Source organism: Pleurodeles waltl, chromosome 4_1 (assembly GCF_031143425.1).
Source record: "Pleurodeles waltl isolate 20211129_DDA chromosome 4_1, aPleWal1.hap1.20221129, whole genome shotgun sequence".
Classification (NCBI taxonomy): domain Eukaryota; kingdom Metazoa; phylum Chordata; class Amphibia; order Caudata; family Salamandridae; genus Pleurodeles; species Pleurodeles waltl.
The window spans coordinates 608,580,290-608,604,288 of NC_090442.1; the positions used below are offsets into that span (position 1 = coordinate 608,580,290).

A 23,999-nucleotide genomic window follows, 5' to 3' on the forward strand; every position below is an offset into this window, starting at 1 on the left:
TATAGAATACTTGTTGAGGGATGCTTGTCAACATTTAGCATGCATTTATTGAAACTCTTATGAAACTTGATAGTGAAAAGGGACTGTATTGTTCAAAGCTAATGAGAAGGAAAGCTCACATGGGTCTTTGAGGAATCTTTCTGTTCGTAATGTTTCAGGAATGTTATATGCTTTGCTTGCAAAACTCAAGGAGGCCCACCTTATTAAAGGATCAATCTAAATGTGTAACAGTGTGATTTTTTAGCTATGTGGTATTTTCACATCTTACAAAAAAAGACTCTACTTATTCAACATAATTAGGTCACCAGGTCAAATATATTTTAGCTAGAATGTCTTTTGAGAAATATTTGTTTAAGCAAGAAAATATTTTGGCTGGATTCAAGAATACCCATTTATCAGGTAATACCTTTAATGATAATTAACAATTGGGGTAGAGACAACTTGACTGGTATCATGGTTATCAAAGCGTCATTGTCATGTGTATATCCACTTCTATGTCAGTGGAATTGATGTCCTTGAATGCTTCAATAGAAAATAAAAAAGTGAATTATCGAAAGAAATAGAAGTGGTTAACGCATGATCTTCACGTGTTATAGCATCAACCCCTTGCAGCTGAGAAGGTAATCTTTTTAGCTTCAGGGACAAGCCTACACCGTGTATTCAGGAAGCTTCCCCAGGTTTTGAGACCACATATCCCTGTGAATAATACCAACAACAGGAACCTCCTTTTGAGAAGTAACGCCTGCTTAAGAACAGGGGAGACAAACTCAGCATGTAAGCAAGTGCAGATGGGAACTAAGAGGTGGAAAACTCCTTTGAGCATTGGTGTGAATACCTGAGTCTACATTCGAAGGGGTTTATAAAGATTGGAAAACCAGCAGAGGTAAAAAAAAGTCAGGTTCCATTTTCTTTCTCTGAAGTGAAAAGAACTCTGGGGCAGATGTTGCTAGGCAGCATATCAATAGAACCCGAGTTGAGTCACTTTGCAGAAAATCATGGGTACAGAAAGTGTAGGAAATTTCAGTTCAAAGTCCTTATTGGTCGTTGCTAATAACAGGCCATTTTTTAGTGTTTCTAGCTTTGCTTCAAGACAATATGGCTGGATGGCTGAATCTCCTAAAGCGTATCTGTAATGCCCTGTGGGGAAGGGTAGGTCTCTTGGATGGCTTGAAAAGATACAGTACACTGCCCAACACCTGAACTCCTCTCTTAAGTCTAAAAATAAGAGTGCCCCGTAATATGCCTTGGCACTGTTATGGGTGTGGTGGCTGGATCATCTTGTGAGACCGGTGTAGCCTGTCAAATCCCTTGAATCTTGCAAAAAGATTTGAAAGGGCAGTTCTATGTCAGAACATGGTAAGCAAAAATACTGCTTAAAAGAAATATTGTGTCCTAAATATTGTTTATAAAATGTAGTTGCCCTGTAGATTTTCTATCATTAACTCCAAAGGGCGATAGTTTTATAAATGATTTGTTGTACACGATATTTATGTTAGCTACACTCTCTATATTAGCAGATTTTTATTGCGGAATTGAACAACTAGGCAAATTTGTTACTATCATGTTGTATGTATATTGCTTAATGTCTACATTTCATAATACTTAATAGTAGCTTTTCATCGTTGTATTTCGCTAATAGTTCAGTAATGTTTACGTATTTTATCATACAACAACACCACAAAACATGATGTTTATTAATATTTCTCTACTATATTATTTGTACATGTTCAATATACGTTTCTTGATGTGTGCGTTTTTTACAGTTTTTACTACCTAGTTGCTCATTGTGTTCTCAATTAATTTTTAGTGCATTTCGCTAATAGTTCAGTAATGTTTCATTTACGTATTTTATCACATAACGATTGAACATTTCTGTTGAAATTTCTGCGTGATTTTTTGTTGTCCGCAGGCAACCGCAACAATCACTTCATTTCTCACTGGTCCACTGCTTGGAATTTTTGCCTTGGGACTGTTCTTTTCCTTCGCAAATTCAAAGGTATATAATATGTAAGAAATTAAAAGTGTATAAAGTGCAGTGATTACTATATAGCAGTAATATTAATTCAACCCCCTTTTTTCCCCCCAAAAAAGTCCAATGGAGGGCGGTGCTTGTGCACAGGGGCAGGTGGAATAAAAGATACGTTCAGTATTCCAGGCCAACAGCCATTTTGTTCATTTGAGCACTGAAGCAAATAATCGTCTAAGTACAATGTGTTCCTCCCAGACTGTATTCTGCAAACATTATGTACCGGGTCATCATAAAGCAAGTGAAAAGGAATGGCTTTGTCTCAGATCTAGCACAATTTGCATTCAGCAAATATATGGCAAAACACAGCTCTCTCTTTTGCTACTTCGATGCAAAGTGCTAAGTACTGGGGCCTACACTCTCTTGTTTAACTCATTTCTAGCCAATATTCTTTTGGGGCTGGTGGTTTCTGGTGCTCACCTTCAGAGCCTATTTCGGGGACCAGGATTCTCTAGCCCCTCCCTGTTATCATGGTTCATTCCTAATCAAAGCTTCCCTGGGTTGCCTGGCTGCAGCTTCCTCCAGATACACCCACCCAGGCCTATGACAGTAACTATACTGCCTGGTGACTTCAATCGTGATGGTGAAACTAGTAACATTAATGGAATTTGATACACCTGGATCATCAACTCCTATTGGTCACACTGCATCAACCAATGAGAGGCTGGATGACTCACCTGGTTGAGAAAGCCTTTGGGCCATGATGTATGCAGTAAGACATTGGCTTGATAATGCCCTGGTTATGGTGATATTCGTTACCAACACTTCGCCTGCCTTTTTTAGCCACGGCACTGGTGCTTATCTGCCACCTGCTCTCTTGCCTGTTTTACTCTGTGCTCAGATTCGGAGGCTCGAGTATGGACTGCAACAGGCTCAGGCATCTACTTTCTACCCAGCTCAGGACTCTGAACAGATTGGGAATTGAGATTGCTAGTTTACAGTGCTGCTGCTGTCTGTGCCTGCCAAGGGCCCAGAATCCAGGCTGGTTGTGTGCAGCTTCGAGGACAGGTAAAGGACTTGGCACAGCATGCACGGAAAAGGGATGTAGTTGTTTATGTACATGCAGTTTGTGTACAGAATGCCTCTCCTAGCAAGACTTCCCTATGCTTAGGCCAACCTGTGAATGGCAGGGAACAACAAGGAAGTAGGTGACTGACAAGTGCGAAAATAGTATTTTTCTATGGAGGATGTGAAGTGACAATCGATCGTGGCAGTCAGGAGGTATGTGGTCTGGGGAGGATAAAAGAGCCGTCTCAACTACAAGGTCCATTTCGCAACTTTAGCCAGTAGATAGCCTGAGACACACTGAAAGGGATAAATTCAAAGTGAAGTGATGCTTTTTTTGTATAGCATGCATAACACCTGATTAACCCGTGGGTGCTAGCATGTGCACTGGGTGTTGAGTTGAAAGCCAGTGTGCTTGAATTGCTCTATATTGGAGTCAACTTCGAACACCCATGCATACCACGCTCTAGGTTAGCAGTGGGGTAGAGGAATTAATACTCCAAGCTCATTCTTTCCTCGACCCATCAGAGACAATGTCTGGTGGTAGTGTTGATGGGAAAAGTGTGGGTAAGAAGGTATGTGGTGGTTAAAAGAAAGAGTGAGCAAAGGCCCGAATAATTTGGGTATCCCGTCTGTTAGCAGAGGAGCACCTGCAATAAAGGTGAGCTCCTAATCTAGCAATCCCTCTTAAAAGCACCAGACTCTGGTAGCAGTCAGTACTATAATTCATTAAAACCGAGGGTATATTATGGGGTGCCACACTCATAGTTAAACAATTATGCAAGGCTGGCGGTAATCTCAGGGGCTTCATTACACATTTTGTATTAGGGTCCCATCAATTGGTGGCCACTGGTATGTCTCGAGTGTGCTGTCATGCTTTTCCGGTTCTTTTAACCTAATTTTGTTATTGTTCGAAACTGGCTATTAGTAGGGCTAAGTGCACACCTACCAATAGCAATAATACCCCCAAACCAATGTTAGGTCCAGTCAAGGTCTCAAAACATTAGCCCCTGGCAGCTTGGCAACGAGCATGCAGGCTTAATTTAGGTATGTAAAGCATTTAAATACACCAATACAGTGAATAAGAAAGACAACACACAATAAAAATCCCACACCAATTTAGAAAAATAGTAAATACTTTTGTCTTTAGAATGACACCAAAATGACAAAAATCCAATATAGGGAACAGGAGTGATGACGTTTTAAAGAGTAAATTAAAAATGTGCTTTCCAGTGCTCAGAAATCAATAGCGCCAACTGGGGACATATGGCCACTTTTGACTGGGAGAAAGTCAAAGTTTGGGGCCGATGGTGATGAAGCTTTTCTCCGATACACTGAGCAGGAGGCCTGAGTCAAAATTTTACCTTTACCTTTTAACTTTTCTGGAGCTTCTCTCTCTCTACGTCAGCGGTCCTGCTTACGTATCCGATTTTGATGCAGCTTTATCAGACTGCTTTTCTGCGAGAGCCCAGTGAAATCCTGGAAGTCTGGACCTTAGGATCTTTCAGTGAGATGAACCTGAAATTCAGGTCAGGTTGTGGTTGAAGGTAGTTGGCTTTATTCACAACGTTTGTTCGGTCCACACGTCCAAGGGTCTAAAAGCTCTGAAATGGTCTTTGGAAGTTAAGGACTCAGCTGCCACAATGCACCTGGCCAAATCCTTAAAAGTCCACTTGGCGCCCTCCAAGCTAGGGACGTTTGTGATAGTTGGTGCAGGCAAGTTCTGTTACTCTGTTGCTTTCAGGGAGTCCACTCCTGAGTCCTTTTTGAAGCAGGGCAAAGTCCTTAGGCCTGTTGTTCCAGAGTGCAATCTTTGGGGTTGCAGTCCAGGGTTCCAGCAGGGCAGTCCTCCTTCTCTTGTGGTTTCAGGCAGGATATTGGAGTTGCACTTCAGCTCCTATATATTTATTCAATATCTTGGGGGACAAGCAAGGGGGCACCCCTGTAAAATGACATGCAGGGTGCTGCACAAAAGCATGACAGCTTCCTCCAAACTGTGGCATTTTCTTGTCCCACAAAGCACTGCACTAAAACAAATCCAAGATGGATGATTTCTCTTCAGAGGAGCAGGACCTGGCTAAACCAACCTACTGGTGTGGCTCATTTCCATTAACACTCCTCCTCCAGACCATCTGCAAATTGCTTTCCTGGGCCTGCTATCTGTCTGTCAGGTACAGGGCGAGAGGGCCGGACTTGCTGGCATTCCCTACTGCCCTGCTTCCTTTGAAGCCCAGTTTGATTTACCCAGCCCCCTTCCTGTCATGGCCTCTGCAGCTGCAGAACTCTCCCATCAGATAACCTCTGCTCATTGCAGGCTACCTATCATCTCATCAAAGCAGTCTGGCTAATCCTGATAAGGGTGACCAATCAGTAGAAGCCATTAGCAGTCTGGATTTTGGCTTACAGAAAATAAAGAATTATAACAGTGGCAAGTTGTTGGATTTTTCTTTACCAATCATTTGAGTCCTTTCATGATACATTTAGCTTCTTCTTAGCAATATTTATACTTACATGAAATATTCCAATGTTAGCCTTTAGAGCTAAGTATCTACAGTGGGGGGGTGGGGAGGGAATGAAATGGGCAGTTCTTCCCTCACCAGTGCGTATAAAACAGCTTTTATCCCTGCTTATAGTTACATGACACCCCACACTCCCTGGGCACCCAGGAGAGATCCTAGGGGTGACAGATATGTAAAAATAAGGTTGATTATCACTTTGGAAGTACCTTTAATTCCAAAGTCGAATTTGCACACATTTTATTTTTTAAGTACAGCCTGCAAGACAGGGCTGCCTTTAAAAATGACAGCAGGCAACACAGCAGTGCACACTCCAGTGCAGGAAATCTACTGAGCCTCTAGACTTCCCTGCCCTATTATATCCTAAAGACTTACAGGAGTCTGCCATTGTCAATTGTAATTGTGCCACTTTACCATATACTTTTTGTTCAGAGCACTAACCCTGGGCCTGGTTAGCAGCTCCCAAGGCACAGTCAGGGTCAGTTACCACCAGTATCAGTCAGACAAAATAAGGGTGAACATGCTAAATGGATGACTTTCTCACAGTTATACTGTCATGTTATATTAAATGGAATTTGTACAGCACACTGCCCTACAATAAGGGTATCTTGGCGATGTAGTGAATAAAATAGACAATTTTAGATGGGAGTCTACAACCAGAGAATTATAACCGAAAAGCTAGTTTTAATGGCTTTTGAAACACAAGATAGTTTTCAGTGAAATATAAATGCAGGGCAGGTTGTTCAATTGTTAGTGACGATGATAGAAAAAAGAAAAGGAACGGCTGCCTAGGCAGGTAATGTGTTCTTTGGGAAACGCAGAGAGTCGCTGATAAGATATTAGGGAGCAAGAGACAGAGTAGTGACAGAATTTCTATTTAAAGCAAAGAGGGCCTGTATGGTGGAAAGTTTGCTGGATCATGTACATGGCCCTAAATTAAATATGAAATGAGATGTGGAATCAGTGCAAGAAAGCAACCTGAGGAGAGCGATGGAACCTAAGGAGAAGATGGAAAATTACCCGAACCACTACATTTTGAGTGCCAGAGAGTCGAGCAAACAGGGTCATAGAAATGCCAAAATACAAACAATTACAGTGCAGGTTAGGGCCTCCGGACACAGAGGCTCTAGAAATTGCCTAAGGTAGTGTTAGATTCAAGATATGAGGTGTGCACAGGCAGGGCAGCCCCTCAAGTTCAAATTAAAGAGTATTCTTTTCCGTGGCTACATTGTCTTAAGCACAAATTATTAGAATGACTACAAAAGGCTGAAATGCAATACCTCTTGTTTCTGTGGAAGCCTTGAAAAAAACCCAGGCCTGTGCTCCACTGTGGGTAAAACACATGTTGGCTAATAGCTCCATGTACTGCAAACAGAAGTTCAGACAAATAGGAAAGATGATAACTGCCTTAGCCACTGTCCAACAAGCTGAACATGGTAGAAATGGGGTGATTTTATGCAATAGAAGGATATAGTAGAAGCAGACTGAAAAAAATATGATTGATCTGTGGTGAAAGAGAGAGATGTCAAAAAATAAAACCCAGATTTCTCACAGTGGTTGCAGCAGGAGAGGTAGAAGGGAAGCCTACAGACCACCCCTGAAAAGTCCAAATGTGTGAAGAGTTATTGACAATCAAGATTTCAGTTTTGTCAGTATTCATTTTCAAAAAGTTACACTGCATCCAATAAACCACTGCAGAAAAGCAGGAGCTCAGAATCTGTGTTTTGCCAACATAGGTCATGATCTTAAGAGACTAAAATAGTGGATCAGCGTTGCTAGTAGAGTAACATAGGGCCTAATTTGTATGTTGGCTGTGTCCTCATGTTAATGATTGTGCAGTGCTGAGAAAGCTTGCTAGTTGTACTACACTAGCGTGACCTCATGCCTATGGTCATTCAGCAATGTGACCTTATGTCGGAAGTTGTGCACTGCTTTGATGTCATGTTAGCTGTGCACAGCGGTGACATCATCAGTTGGTATAAGTGGTTGTCAGGGAAAACTTCAATGTTGTTTTCTATGTCTAATCGAAGCGTGTGCCCAGTGCGCTTCCGCTCATAGTTCACTTCCGTCCACATGCTGCTAGTACGGGATCATTGTTGCAGCCCATAGTGTCACTGTGCATGCACTCCCACTGATTGGGCTTCCTCTGATGCAGAGCTGGCAATTTTCCAGCAGCGAAAAACATGATGATTCTCCTCTCTCAGCACTCTCGCTTCACCAGGTGAAGGCACCTGACTCTGAGAGCTGCGGTCTGACACAGAGGCCATCCTCAGAGGCAAAGAGCTCAGCACTGGCATAATGACTCTACATGGCCAAGAGGCAGGTGGGAAAGGAATACCTGATGTTTGTTGTGATTAAGGTAGGTAGTTTGAAACCCCAAGATATATTAACTTCCTTGTGCAGCTATATTTGATTGAAGTTGTTTTTCTTCCAATTGTCTCCCTTATAGTAGTGCTATCCCTTTTGCTACATGATATGAGGAACTCCATGGAACCTCTCAGAGTTTTTAAGGAACTCTGCGGAATTCCACAGAGTAAAACACTGCGAGGTCCGCCCACCCCTAACGATCATATCCGCATTATGCGGACCAGGATGTCTCTCCCTCTTTCTCTATTACTTTTTGGCTTGGCGCATATCCACGCAGATGCACACTTCACCTCCACTGTCCTTTTTCGGCACTACCATGATGGGCGACACCCATAGTTTGGGGCAGGCAAGTGCTCAACAAAGTCATATTTCAGCAAAGCTTCTAGCTCCTTCTTGACCACTTCTTGTAGGTGAAATGCTATTATGTGGTGTTGCTGTGCAACAGGCCTGATGACTTCATTATTGTGAGGCTGATCCTTCATCATTTTGATCCTTCCTAGACCATGAAACAGTGACAGGAACTGACTCACAACTTTTAATTGATGGATATCAACCCCATGTCAACAGCAGTTGTAACGCTAAGCATGTAGTAGATGGAGGACCTTGAAGAGCATGAATTAAGACCTGCACAGATGCCTTCTTCCGCTGCAGGGTGGCTATGAATAATCTTTGACTCTGCAACGGTTTGGATGCCTTCAAACTCAACGCTTTAGGTAGTGGTACAGGTGATAAACTGTGAAATTATTCAACTGGCATGATGTTGTTCTATGCACACTATTGATTACAAAAATCACTGGGCAAATGTTGACTTTCAGTTTGATTTTGGGGAAATTTTCATATGAGTTCTTTTGCTTTCTCAGCTCACTTATTTCTGCTCTTCTTTTGTCTTCTACACAAGCGGCAAAGCCCACTTGTGCACGTCATTTCCTTTTATCTATGATCATTGCACCCTTTTCGCTGTCGCTCAACTGTGACATCAAGGAACTTTTGCAGGATGAACTTAATGGTGATCAACTTTGTTTGGTTTTGGCCTGTCGCAGTTGAGGTCGTATTTTGTCTTTGTGGGCATGGCGAGACTGCTTATGGAACATCCATCTACTTCTCCTGCCATGACGCACTTGGTTTTCTCTTCACTTTGCTGAAGGTTATAAAGTGGCTCCCCTTTCCACACCCTTTACATGATTGTCGAATGGCTTGACATTTATTCTCATGTGGAAATAAAAATCCACATCAGAAACACATTTTTATTTTTTTGAGGATGTTGACTTACAGGCATCTTCTTGGCGCTGTTGTCTACTTTTCATGACTAATGCTCACCTTTCGCTGTTCCTGTTTCCATGTCGGTGGCTTGCCTATTGTCTCATTTCTCATCTTTAGCAGCCATTAATACCTTTTCTAGACAGAGTGTCTCTTGCAACATGCATCTTCTGAACCAGTCTGACAAACAATCATCAATGACTCTGAGGCACATGGCTTCTTCATCACTAAATTCACTAAATTTGCAGTGTTTCATGAGCACATCAAGTCTTTCAACAAACTCATCCATCGTTTCACCAACTTGTTGTCTCGCTTGATTGAAAATTTACTTTTCATAGTCGAAGTTTTGTATTGGGTTGAACGTGGCTCCTAACACTTCTTTGATTTGACAGTAAGACATTGTCTCAATCAGTGAGAGTTTCTTTATCACTTCTTTCACTCTTTCAGCAGTCAGATTTTTCAAGTATTAAATGATTCTCTCATCACTTACTTCTACCAGAGCATCTGTAAAATCATCAAAAGCCTTCATTTGCGTGGTCCCTTTGGTGTTAATATTCAGTTTTTTTGGCAGTATCAAATGGCGGCAGAGGGTTGGGAAAAGCAGTTGCCATGTACTCCACCCTTCTTTCTTCTGGCTTTGAGAGTATGTGCTGTTCAGGCAGTGTTCATTGTGCACCTAGAACCATGCCTTCTGGAAGTACCAGCTCCGTACCTGAGCTTGGGTCGCTGGACAGGCCAAGTGGCTGTAGTGCCCCTTTTGCACTTTTGACAGTAAGTTCAATTTCATGTTTCTTGTATGCTCTGGTCTTTGCATTTGTCTTTTTATTTCGCTGAGTTATTTCTTCGTGCTATTTTGTCAGCTTTCTCTTTTGGGCCCACGCTGTGACTTTGATAACGGTGGGCTGTGTGTTCAAACCACCTTGCGATTCAGAATGTAGTGGATGCTACTTGCTAATTTGCACATATCAGTCTCTCCAGGAGGTCTCAACCGGTGTGTCCGATGCTTCAGTTGTGACCGTTAGCCTTACTGGTGAGTATATATTTATTTCTCTTACCTTGTTTTCTTTGTAAAAGAGATGGTTCAGTGTTGTGGCACATCACCTTCTTTTTCCTTAGCCTGACTGGCATGTTGTGACGGGCTTTTCCAACGATGTTCTCTTGTCGGGCCTTTAACTTCTCCACGAGGCCTCATACAGGCCAGAGTGGCACTTGCACTCCACATACGCCAACTGCAGGCTTCTTCCTTTCAGCTTGAGTGCACATGACCTACACAAGCATTTGCTATTTCTTACAAACTCTCAGAGAGAGCACTTCTATTTCTTCGGAGCACGTATTCCCTACTCGTTGCCAGTTGTCACTCCCTCCCCAGCCCGGTAGCATGCAGAAGAACAAACTTCACACAGAGCTCATAGCTGACATCTTTACTCATCAGTGTACAACATGTAACTATCTCTCAAAATCCAAATAACCATTTAGACCACACTGACACAACCCAGATTGATTATGTACTTTCCTTCATTAGTCGGCCTCTAGTCACAGGGTCCTAACAGGTACAGTGTTAAGACATTACACTTAGCCCATGCCATGGGATTTAGAATTAATTATAGTAAGTTGAAACCTAATATTTCCTTGCAGTAATTAATGTTTGTCTTTTTGTGTTTTTAAAACTATTTTTTCTTATGTTTCCATTTTTGTAGGGTGCAATAGCAGGACTTATAATTGGATTAGTTTTGACATTTTGGGTTATGATTGGATCCTATATTTACCCTCCACTTCCAGGGAGTAATGCTCCTTTAAACCTGTCAATAAAAGGTTGTAACATAAGTAGCATGAATTTGGAGAGCAATTGGACTTCCACCACAGACTTACCATTCTTAATAAAATTACCAGAAGCTGAAGTCATTGAACGGTGAGTGGTATTCCTATACTTAACTTCTCAAGATTATTAAAATGTTTCTTGAAATGTGATAACAATAGTACGTGTCAGAGGTGCCATTTTAATCACAATAATAATTTAACATTTAGATTGGGTGCAATGACACATACTTGCAGTAAAAAACAATGTTACTGTCATTCTAAATCAATGAAATCTCAGCTTCATGAGTATCAACTGATCTGCTAAGTTGCAAGGCAGGGAAATGCCAACTTTCTGTACAGAGTCAAAAAAGCAACAGCATTTGCTAAAACAATTGAGGTGATTATGCAGAAAGAGGCAGTTGCAGGCACCAATATGAAAAAAAATCCAATAAGGGGAACCAGAGATTAATTAAATTTTTCAATTTTAAAGTAAAAAGGATGCTCACAGCCCCGCCCTGCATTTCTGTGAGCTTCAGGTGGAGTCATCTCAGCCTATTCAGGCCAGTCTGCTCCTGGGAAGCATTTTAAACCTTTTCACACCTATTTAAATGCTAGTTATTGGCTGGCAGAAGTGGGAATGCAAATAGACCTCCAAAAGCTTTAGTCAGGTAAAAGTTAACGTTCTAAAAGTAAAATTTCCTTAATAGCTATCACAAATCCTACCAACTATAAAACATAATTGTTTTATTATTTGTTTAGCTGTTTTCTATCCAAAATTACCATTATTAAATTTAATAATATAACCCAATAGTTTTCTATGGAACAGCCAGCCTTGCCACAGTGAAAATAGCTTTTGGGAATTTTTCAGTGTAAGGACATGTTTAAAGTTAACTTCCTATATGAACCACTTTTGAATACAATACACCGTGACTTATGGGCAATAAGACCTGCACAGGGTTTACTTACCAATTTTTTAAATAGAGGTTTTGATCTGTTACAGTGGATTAGTTTGACAGGTTGAATTTGCAGTTTAAAACTGCAACACCAGACTGCAAATGGTAGGCCTACAGTCATGTTTGAACTGTCAGTGTGGTAGATGGCACAATGTGTACTACAGGCCACAAGTGACATTTAGCTTACAGGCCCTTAGTACTCGTTGTACCATACACTACGAACTTACAGGTAAGTTAGCAACTTGTTTGCAAGAGGAGATGCTGTAATGCCAGGCAAAGGTCAAGTGCACCCTTGCACAAGTGAGTAAGGACGGATAGATTAAACTGCATCATAACATTGCATGCTTCTCACGCAAGGCACCTAGCAAAGAGTCCATGCGGCGAAGGCGGTTCAGAGCTCAGGTCCAACCTGGCGCTGCAGGAGGAAGGAGCCTCACACCTCAGGAGGCACAATCTTGTGTCGGTGTATGGGAGTTCTTGATTTTGTGCAGGGAGTGCAGGAACAGAGGACCCACATACTGAAGCCGATGTCAGCAGGGCGTGGCCCTTAAACCCTCAGGTCAAGATAGCCGTCGGAGCTTGGTTCTCTGGGATTGGGTCGGTGCTGCTGATGAGAAATTAAGTCCTCATAAGTGCTGCAGGAGAATGCTCATTGCAGGTTAGAGGACATGCTCCGAATCTCACCACAGCACACCCAAAGCCATCCCACATGCACACTGGTACATTCTTTTATGTCCTAACATTCACACTGGTATTTTATGAGAGCTAGACACCATTCACAATTGTATATCGTGGGAGAAAGGTGTGCACATGATATGGAGCCAACAAACAACCTGAGCACAATAACCTATACGTTGTGCATTTCCAGCCTAAAAGGGTTTGTGACTGGCAGGCATCTGGTAGCTTTGATGGCATTTGGTGACACCTGTGACACACAAGCACTTTACTCCTCATTAGCAGGAGTAAAGTGCACAGGGTTCTATAACTGGCAAAACAGTCAAGGCAAAAATCTGAGAGCACACCATGCAAATGATGGTCAATTCCTACAGTAATATTATACCATGAAAATGTATGCGCCTTCTATATTTTAAAACCTGTGTTAATTTAGAGGTGAACCCGTCTTTAAGCTTATTTTTTAAGAGGCTTACTCTCCGCAAGTCTCTTTATTGATTTAGAATACTGAGTATTTTGCACTTGATTAGAGCACAGACTCACACTAGTCTGTTTACTGATTTTTATTTAGTCTTTCCTTGGGTTTTCTTCAGAAGCAGATCTTATGTTAGTCCTCTTACAGAAGTTTACTGTGATTATTTGGAATATGGTAATTCCTTAATAGAGTTAGTAATTATTTTTTGCTTTCTGTAATGATCATATTACGGAATAAACCCATGACGTTTTAATCTGGAATCCTTTCTTGTGTATTTTTGTTTATTAGCCTTGAACTAAGCTTTACTGTAAGAAACCAGGATAGTTGTTAAGGCGAATGAAAGCACCCAGTTAGGCAACAACCACAATCCTTGTCAGAGTGAACCACAAAATTCACTGAATTAATTTGTGCTTAACCCACTGGTAGGTCAGCACAAAGCAGTGAGTCGTAACTTAGAGGCAATGTGTAAATTATTTATGCAGCACACAAACCGTAATAAAGTGAAAACTCAACACATAAAATCCCCTAAACCAATTTAGAAACAGAGTAAATTGTAAAATGAGACCAGAAAGACAAACTTCCAATGAGTGTAATTGGAGATATTGACTTTCAAAGTTTTAGGACAGTACAATGCCTAAAAGCACAAAGTGTAACTCTCAGTCATTTGGTCGTACTACACCAGGGAAAAGCCACAAGTTCAGATGACCACAGTGGACCTTAGGGTCAGATACAAGTACCAGGTTTGTTCTGCTGAAAAAGTTACATTCTCAAAGTCCAGTGGGAAGAGTTCCCTTTGGGAAGGAGGAGGCTATGTGGAGTAGTGACATCTTTGCAGACAGTGGGTGCTGTATTGCAAAGAGCGAGCCTGGCATCACAGTCAAGCATCGCTATTGGAAGACGATCTGGTTGGGCTGCGCAAATGGTCATTGTTGGAGCTTTGCATTGGCAGTCACCCCAGGCTACTGTTTCTGTAGCATGAAGTGCCGATCCCCCATTGTCAGTCGTTGATGTAGTATGAGGAGTTGGGTTCACTGGAACTTCGCATTGGCACTTGCCGCATGCAACAGAGTCTTGGCTTGAATGGGCTCGTTTACAGCCACAAAGAGCCCAAAACATCAGGATGTCACCTTTCTCCACTGGAGGAGCTCAACTGATACCAGCCAAGGATTCAGGGCCTGGGGAGGCACCTTTTGGGGGTCAGGACCTCACTCAAGTAAAGTCCAGCAGGGCTCAGGCAGTCCAGTTCCAGGTCCAGGCAGGTCACAGGCTACAGGTTAGCTTAGTTCCATTTGTGTCTATGTCTGGAGGGAGTACACACAACCCAACAGCAGAGCCTTTCACAGTCATGTGGGCAAGGATACTCATGTAAATGGTAAGGGCAAGAAACTGGCAACAACCAGTAAGAACAACCAGTAAGAGCAAAAAAGGATGGCAGGGCACAGGCCCCCCACATTGCTTCCAGATTGAGAAGGTTAAACATTGTGGCCCTGTTGGGCAATACCTATTCACTTAGAACACATAGGTTACTCAGAGTAGGTTGAATACAGAGATCTTAAGATAGCACCACACAGGCAGACAAGCCTACATGGAGGCTGTCTCGGGTAATAAATGTTCACTTAAAGTGCACAGATCTTAAGACAACTTGGTACGTGTGTCTTATTACAAGTAACTTGGTGCCAGTATCTTATTACACACAAGTAGCTTATTACACAGTGGCATGTGTACTAGCATAAGTATTAACATGTATTAGGATGTGGACTAGCAGGCAGGTACATGAATGTATGGAGTCCTACGGAGTATAAGGGGGTGTTGTGAGGTATCGTGAGAAGGTAAGGGTTGTTGATAAGTGAGGTTTGATATTGCTGGGGAGCACATCATGTGTTGAGGAAATATGGTGTGCAAAGATTTGCAACTAAGTGCAATGTAATATGCTATAGGAGGGCACGGTGGCTGTCAGGAGGAGCGTCCTAGGGATTCGAGTCCAAGGATGTGGGACTTAGTAGGGTGCCTAATAAGGATGAGGATGAAAGGGGACCAAAGGGTCGAAGTGTTGCAGAGTTGGGGAATCGGGTTCAGGCATATAACAGCACCTTGAAACCCAGCATTGAGGGTCACCTGAGTGTCACCCAAGGGGAAGTATGACGAGTGCAATATTTTGGTTTTGTGGTGGGTTCATGATGGGTTATTTATCAGCCCCTGAGTTATATCATGTGTTGGGTCCCCTGTGAGCGCACTCAGTGAGTTGAACGGTGCCATGGAGTGCAGGGTGTAATGATGGGGTATTGGGATGAGTTGTAGACGGTGTGGTGTGAGGCCAGGAGCAAATTGAGGTTATGTTGTTACTGTGGGTAATGCATTTGAGGGATACTGGCTTAAGTAGAGCAGAGTTAAAGACATGCATCGCCCAGTCGGCATTCTTAAGTAGGTGTTTGGACTGCACTGCCAGGCGATCCTCTGTCATGCTTATTTGGTTTTTGGTGTTCATTGCTCTCAGATTTAGGGGCAGATTTAAGAAAAGTGGCGCTGCATCCAATGCAGTGGCACTTTCTGGTGCCCCTTAGCACCCAATGCGTGCACTGTATATAAGATATGGTGCACCATGGCAGTAATTAGGGAACTAGCGTCAACATTTTTGTTTGGTGCTTTGGAGGATTAGCGTAAAAAATGTTACCACTAATCCTGCAAAGCACATAGAAGCCCATTTAAAAAAATGGTGTGCCTCCTTTAACACTTGCTCACTGCAGGTATTAAAAAAGCCGCAAAAATGGCACAAAGAAATCTCTCAGATTTCTTTGTGCCATTTTTTCAGCCTCCCCTAACGGGGGAATGCCCCCCACCTTGCATACATTATGCCAGGCGCAGGCATAATGTGGTGCAAGGGCTTACAAAGGGGCACAATGCATGCATTGCACCACTTTGTAAACATGGACCGACGATTTTGGCCTCATTGGGCCACATTACAAAAAAAGAAAATGGTGCTAATGTGGCACAAGGAGGTGCTAGATCCTCTTAAATCAAGGTTCCATGTAGTCCCATCTGATCGCAATGACTTCCGTTTGAACTATATCAGTGTTGGTCTTTGCAATTTTGTGATTGTCATTCAGATTTTTGAGAATCATTTTGAGTGTGGATTGAATCTCATCCTTCTCCTTGATTGGGGAGTCAGGATTCAGAGCTTCATGTTTCAACCTTTTCAGGACAAGTTTAAGATCCTTGTCTTTGGGCGACTTGTGATCTCTCTGGTCCGCCATGCCTGAAGGAGTTCGGTGGGTTCTGGTGGGGGAGTTGACCTTAGGCTGCAGTTGATCGATTGGGGCAGGAAGAGTTAATCAGCAGAGATATTAGTGGAACAGAAGCCCTCCGTAGCTGGTCTGTTTAGTCTCAGTCCAGTTACTATGCAAACACTGTGGTGTATCTATAGCAAGGTATATCGACAGACTCTATAGCTGTCCCTTCCAGCTCCAGCAGTTAGGTACTGTGGTAGAAGCTGTATTCTGAGTGTTGTGTGTAGGTCCCTTCAGGTCATTGTAGGCTTGGAATTAGAAGATCGCCCTGAATGCCATGCATGCAGTTGCTGGCACGTTAGAGCTGATTGTGTGTGTTTACAGATAGTGCTCCTATGCAGGAGCCAGGGAATAACTAACGGAATGGCGGCCAAATCAGCTTGAGCTGCCAGAGGTGATGAACAGCTGGAGGGGTGGGCAGATAGGCAGACAGGCACAGGGGAGACTAAAGAGCTCAGGAGGCACAGCGAATAGAAGGATCCAGGTGAGCAAATGGGTCTAAGTGAGCCAGACAAATCCCGGTGGGGATCACAGCCTGCTTATTAGCCCACTTAATGGCTTTGTTAGCTAGTTATTGGCGTTTTACAGTCTATCAACCTGTTTGATGGCTTTATTAACTGTCCATTGTGGGTGAAAAGCGATATATTGCATGGCCTCCAAGACCTGTTATTTCCAGGTGCACAAGAGATGCGCAATGGAGGCCTGGGTGTCACATAGGCTTGAGCATAAAGGAGCATAAAGGAGCCCCTGTGTGGGTGTCAAGAGTCCCTATGCTTGTGTCATGAGAAAAAGCAGTAGGACTGAGCATGGTTAAAGTTGAGATTAGACAGGGAGAGCTTCTCAGTTGTGCTGGTGTGTAGGCGAGCAGGCGTGATTATGCAGGTGGTAACTTCCAAGCCCTGGTCTTGATCGCAGATATGGGTGCTTCAGGGCCTATCAGCCTGTCAAGGTCTATTAGTGAGGAAGATTGAGGACATATGGTCTCAGTACCCTCAAAGTCCCCACATCAGGGCCTATCAGTGTAGGCAGAGGAGGTTGCCTGCCCGGCGGTGTGTCAAGGGCCGCAGGAGCAGATCAGTGTGTTGGCCACAAGAGCAGATCAGCTTGCAGGTGTAGCATGGCTAAGGCAGAAAAGTAGGCTCACTGGGCCGAAATGGTACCTTAGTCCAACAATATTGCCAAAAAGGTGAGGTACGCAGTGCCCGCTGAGTACTCTGTAGGATAGGGTATGTGTATGGCTCATTCATATTCTGCTCGGTTCACTGATCGAGTAGCAGACGTTGCCTTCTTTGCAGGTGTGGTGGTTTCACATAGCTTGATGGAGAAGCACACTTCTCGGGGTTCTGGAGCCTTGAAACTCTCAAATAAGGCTCTTCTTCGTAACGGGGTGTGAGGCCTTACAGCAGGATGATTGAGAAATGGTCAAGGCCATGGGATTCAGGCAGCTAAGCGGGGGGCTTGGCAGAGCTCGGAACTAAGCTGCCATCTTGCGTGGACACTAAGCCATGCCCCCCATTGAAGAGGATTTTAAGAGAGGATTTTAAATTACAATTCATTTCAGGGTATACACCATGGGGGTCTTTACCAGTCTGGTGGTCACTTGACCGCCAGACTCACGGATGGTGGTCGGACCACCGCCATTGCGGCGGTCTGAGTGCCACATTACAACCCTGATTGTCGGGCTGCCAGGGAACCACCAGCTGCGCCAGGATCAAAGGTCTCGGCTGTCTGGAGGTGGTGGGGGTCCTAATCAGTGCTGCCCTGGGGATTACGATCCCCTTCTCTGCCAGCGATTTCATCATGGTACCACTGCCAAGAAAATGCTGTCAGAGAAGAGGTGCAGGGGGCCCCCCTGGCCAGCACCCTCGATATTCACTGTCTGCTTTGCAGACAGTGGACATTGCAAGGATGCTGGTGAACCCTACAGACTACAGCATTGCCGCCGGCTCGATTACGAGCCAGAGACAATGCTGTAGCCTGATTCCACTAGGCCAGTGGGCAAAAACTCAAGTTTACGCCCACTGACCTAGTGGGAAACTCTTAACGGGGCCAGTGTGTAGGTAGCCTTTGTGGCGGCAACCTCCCCGTTGGAAGTTTAGCAGACAGTAAAAACCATCTGCCGAACTCATAATGATCCCCCATTTCTCTATCTGCTCCCAATCAAGTTATCACTTATTAAATGTAATTAGGTAACTCACTGTTAGTCAATGAGAGAGTTAGGCCTTACAACAGTGAAACATGACTAGGAGTTTGTCACTGCTAGGACATGTAAAACTTAATCCATGTTTCCTACTTTCAATGCACCTTGCCCTGTGAGACTTTAGGGCCTACTTTAGGGGTAAGCCATACATATTAAAAAGGAAGATTTCGTTTTTTTTGCCAGGTTGAAAACACTGCACTACAGGCTGCAGTGGCAGGCTTGAGGCATGTTTTAAATGACTACTTTACTGGGTGGCACAATGAGTAGTACAGGCTCACTAGCAGCATTCAATTTACTGGCCCTGGATACATACTGTACCATTACTAGGGACTCATAAGTAAATTATATATACCAATCAGGTGTAAGCTAATTGTAACATGTTTAGAGAGAAAGCTCAACCCCATTGCCACTGATTAGGAAGACAAAGGATTCAGCAACAGAAGGCAAGGACCTGGGATCGACCCTGCAAAAGGGGCTCGGTCCAACACTTATGAAGACACAGTAAGTCTTAAGAAGACTCAGACAGTCCTAATCTAGCACATCCACCCTCTTAAATAGTTAATTAGATCTTTGACAGTTACATATATGTGTAAAACCTTTAAAAGTACAGTGAAAAAATCCAAAACACAACACAATAAAAATCCCTCTCCAATTTAGAAAATTTGAATTAAATATAATAAACAAATTGACACCACAGTGACAAGCATTCATTAGGTATAACCGGTGATATGACTTTTTAAAGATTTAAAGCAAAAAGAGCTATGAAAAATTAAAGCACCAATCAGCAGTCTCCATTCGGGTTTGACCTGGACTTAGGTGCAATTTCAGGCCTACTGCAATGGAGCAGAAGTGGGGTATACCAAGCAGGTTTGTCCTCGTCAAAGATTTTACCTTTTGACTTAGGGTCTGATTTAGATGTTGGTAGTAACTGACCTGCAGTCGCTTTCCCACCCTCCGACTTGGCGGTCCACTCGCCCTATTTAGATGTTGGCAGGACTGTCGACAAAAGACTGATACAGACCTGCCGACTCTGCCCGGCTTTTGATCCCAAGTTGATGGAGTATAGGGAAACAGTGGCTGACAGAGAGGCTGCAGCCACTGTTCCCGCTGAACAGACTTGGATCTGCCTTCCTGCCAGGCCGACTGTGGCAGGATTACCTCCACTCCAAAGTCAGTGGATTGGACAGATAAGAGGATGAAAACCCACCGCCACCCCTTGCCCACTTACTGTTTCAACTGGAAAATGGCCGGAGAACTCCTGCTGATGCGGCTGACACAGGACTGTGACAGACATTGAGCGCGTCATTGATGAGCTCGAAGGGGGTCCGATCCATGGTAGCCATATAAGTAAGATGCCTACTTCGCATAAGCTCGGGACACCTTCAATATCTCACAGGTAAGTGTGTTTGGAACGCACCCATACCAACACACATACCCATTGTGATGCCCCGTCTGTCAGCAAACCTTGCTGACACACCACCGGCAAAGCAGTGACATCTAAATCAGCCCTGATGGCACTTAGAATTCCAAGGTGAGTACTGGCAGCCAGCATTGAGAACCGACATTGCAGCAATTTCATTCCTAACCTCTAACATCTAAATACAGAGGGCAGGACTCTGTCAGCTCGACATAGTACTTAGTACCCCCACAAGAGTGGGATGGCAGTAAGACCGTCAACATCGAAATCAGGCACTTAGTTTCTCATTTGGAAGTTAAAATCCTCCAGTGAGACAATGTTGCAGGCTATATTCATGGACGTCCTCTCAAAGCTGGAAAGCCATAAGATGAGGTTTCACAAAAGGCATTGGTTTTTGTGGAACTTTGAGCAGGAAAAGTTACATTTTGAGTCCAGGGCATTCTTCTCATCAGCTGGATACGTTTTGCTCCTCCATCTGATCACAATTTCTACATTCAGACTTATTCTCTTTTCCAGAGCTCTGAAGCCGCCTAGCTGGCAAGGCTGCAGACTGCATTGTGATGAGTTCCACAAGACTGCATACCTTGTCACTGAGGGCCAGCTGAAATGGATTTTCTGCTGTGTGAGAAACCTGTTTCTTCAGCCCAGGGAAGTCTCACCCTGGCCAATCAGCAGCAGTGGTTGTTCCCGATCCTCCGGTAGGCTGGAAGTCAGAATTTCTTTAAGTCCCACAGCTTTTCAGAGATTGTAGAAGATGTCCAGTTAGATACAGCTAAAGGTCTCAGGACACCAGTGACACCACTTACAGACCTGGACCCATTCCATCAGAGGCAACCAAAAGGGCAGAGTCCAGATTCAGTAACAATTGGTCATATGGGTAACTTGCAGGTTGTTTTGTCCCTGTAACCAAATAGAAGGTCAGGCAACTGACTCGTAGAATCCACTTATTTGTCCTCAGTAATAAAGGGAGCAGGTCCAGCCCTTCAGGTTTCCTCACAGGTTTTAAACTGCAGACGCAGTCATTCTTCTATTCTTTGCCAGGTCCACAATGTTTTCTGTGGAGAGTTGCTTGGTTGGCAGATTTATTATTGGCACCAACTAGTAGGTGGGGGGAACTCCTGGCTTCTCCCTAGCCAATAGGTTAAAGTTCCCAAGGGCAACCCTACCCACATTTTCAGCAGGCCCTGTTATCTATCTCCAACCAAGCCCACAGTCCACCTTACTCCTAAAATCCATGATGGGGAAACTTGTTCTCAGTAGTGTAAAGTCAGTGTTTCCTCCAAGAGATGTGCCAAGGGAAGTACGTAGACCCTCTCCTTCACGGTTACTCAAATCTGGTTCTGAGAGTAGCTTTTCTCCACTGGAATTAGCTGGGGGAACAAAGGATTACTTTTCCCAGATCTCACCTTATATTTACTTGTGAAAGAGCAGGCCCTTTACAATTTAATGAAGTTCCTGAGTTCACCTTTACTGATCTTTCTGCAGGCAGGCAAAAAACACCTCCCCACTCCGTTCTGGGAGCAAGTTTCACACCTTACTAAATTCAAGCTGTAGCTTGGGTGGCTGCTTTTAGGCTAATGTATATCAGCCACAATGAGTTTCAGGCAGGAAAATGTAACTTTCTAAAAGTTACTATTCCTAAATATTTACTTTCTAAAAATTTGACTTCACCAAATGAGTTTTATTAAATATTAAAAATTGCCATTGAATCATATTTTATGTGGGTCCTAACCCTGAGGTAGCAGAATTAATATTTTAATATGTACTCTAGATTTTTCACAGGACAGCCAGAGCCTCACACAGTGAAAATAGGGGGGGTTGTCATTGCAGGGACATGGTAACATTACATTTCTATATGCCCCACTTTTAGATTCCATGCACCCTACCTTGTAGGCTAGAAGGCCTAGAGAGGGGTGATTTATTAGTATTTAGAAGAAAGAGTTTTCCTCTTTCAAAAAGGGGGAATTTGACAGATTGAGATGGACGTTTTAACTACAGCAGTTTGGCTACAAAGGCACGCCTGAAGCTTCATTTCCCTATCTCATACTAGTTGTGCAGACCACAGGTGACATTTAACTTTCCATGCCATGGGTGTAGTTTCTACAGACTGTACTATGTCCTTATAGGATAGTTAAATATGTCAATCAAGCATTAGCCAATGTCTACATCTGTTTGGGGTCAGAGAACACAGAGTGTACAGTGTCTAAAAACTAGCAATACAATTTGTACAAAATGGGAATAACTACGCAAAAAGGTTTTACTATGCCAGAGCAACAGAGTACACTATCATCCTGACAGTGTCCCCGCCTGCCAAATTTTGAGGTGTCTGTTGACAAAGCAGACACTTCTATTATTGGTAGAAACCACTGACACAGCAGATTCTGTCAATGCATTGTAAGTTTGACTTGATGGTTCCATTAACATGACTGAGCTGCACTGCAAACATACAATGTTTGTGTTTTTTTCTTTTCCACAACAAAAACCCACAGTGGGATTTTGTTTCAGAAAATTAAAAAAAGCAATGCCCCTTCACCGTGAGAGTTTTTTCCCATGGGGAGGGAGGCATTTTACAATTTTCAATGCCCTTTGCCTCCAGGTTTTACCTGGCAGGGCAAACAGTGAAACTGGCCATGTGTTTGTCCACTCTAAATCGATTGGGCAGACACATGGTCAAGGTTCCAACTGCTCTTATTTTGCCAGGAAATTGGAAGGTTTTGTCGGTGGCACAGACTTAGAGGTCTCCACTGTGAACATCCACCCATCTCTAACTGATGTTGGTGACTTTCCTTTTAGCGGAGAGGGTACTCGGGTGCTGTTGTGATGGAACACCCCCTCTGCCAAAGTATAAATCAGGTCCTTAAACATGAAATGTAACAGTCTAAAAAGTACTCATAAATGTAAACAGTTGTTATCTATCTATCTATCTATCTATCTATCTATCTATCTATCTATCTATCTATCTATCTATCTATCTATCTATCTAATTAGTCTAGGCAGTTATCTAAATACAACCACATTAATATATATTTATATAAATATAAACAAAATAAACCTACTGGTGATGTAGTGACTCCAAGGACTAAATAATTTGTTTGTATCTCACCAACTGTGGAGACCAAAAGATCAGCGGGTGTGACACCAAGGGCTTCAAATGATGGCAGGAACAGAGAATTTTTGCTGTTATCAAACCTTGCACAGTTTACCATGATGAGCTTTTGGCTTGTGGTGATGATACTAACATGTGCATTTGAAACTGCTAGTTCATTCTCCTCTTCTCTGTTAGAAAAAGTTGATCCTTCTGGGTGTCACACAGGGCTTAAATAAAAATGTTTAGCGGTTCCTGAAGACTAGTTCCTTCAGGTTGATGATGAACCCTGTTGACTTCATACACTTACAAATTTTGTCAAAACTCTTTTACCCCTTAAAAAAGAGAACAATTGTCGATGAGCTAGTCATTAAGATACTAAAAGATTTGAATTCCTTGTAAATGTGAACGTGCTCCTAGTGGCACCAGTACCTTAGTGAAGATTCAAGGGGAAGTCGGCAAGCCAAACTGCAGGGCTTTGAATTGGAAATCCTGATCCTCCAATGCAAACATCAGGTATAGTTGATTGTTTTGATGAATCAGAACATGAAAATATGCATCCTGTAGGTCTAGCATTATGAGAAAATTGCCTTGGTCAATCAAAGGTATGATCAATTGGAGGGTCACCGATTTGAAGGAGGGGCAATGGAAAAACGTGTTCAGTTCCCTTAAGTCAAAGACCGGTCTGTACATTTCATCTACTTTTGGAGCTAAGAAGAGCCTTGAATAAAACCGAGGTCTTCACTATGATTCTGCCACAGGGATTATCACCCCTTTCTGAAGTAGAGTTATGATTTCAGAAATCATTGATTCTCTTTTGGTTTGTTGTAATCATTCTTCACAATAAAAAGAACCCACTTGTCTGTAACAAGAGCTCTTCATTGAGAATAGAAGTATGTAATCCTCCCTCTCACCTGCTCTATCAGATGGTCATTGTTTTGGATT

At 43.1% G+C, this 23,999-nt stretch overlaps 1 protein-coding gene across 1 annotated transcript in view; it reads left to right on the plus strand.

Annotated features, from left to right (window-relative positions):
- LOC138287178 (sodium-coupled monocarboxylate transporter 1-like) overlaps nucleotides 1-23,999 on the plus strand; it is a 316,179-nt gene that overhangs the window by 215,599 nt on the left and 76,581 nt on the right. Inside the window, 2 exon segments of the mRNA XM_069227537.1 lie at nucleotides 1,910-1,996; nucleotides 10,869-11,080. Of these exon segments, the coding sequence (XP_069083638.1) occupies nucleotides 1,910-1,996; nucleotides 10,869-11,080 (299 nt within the window).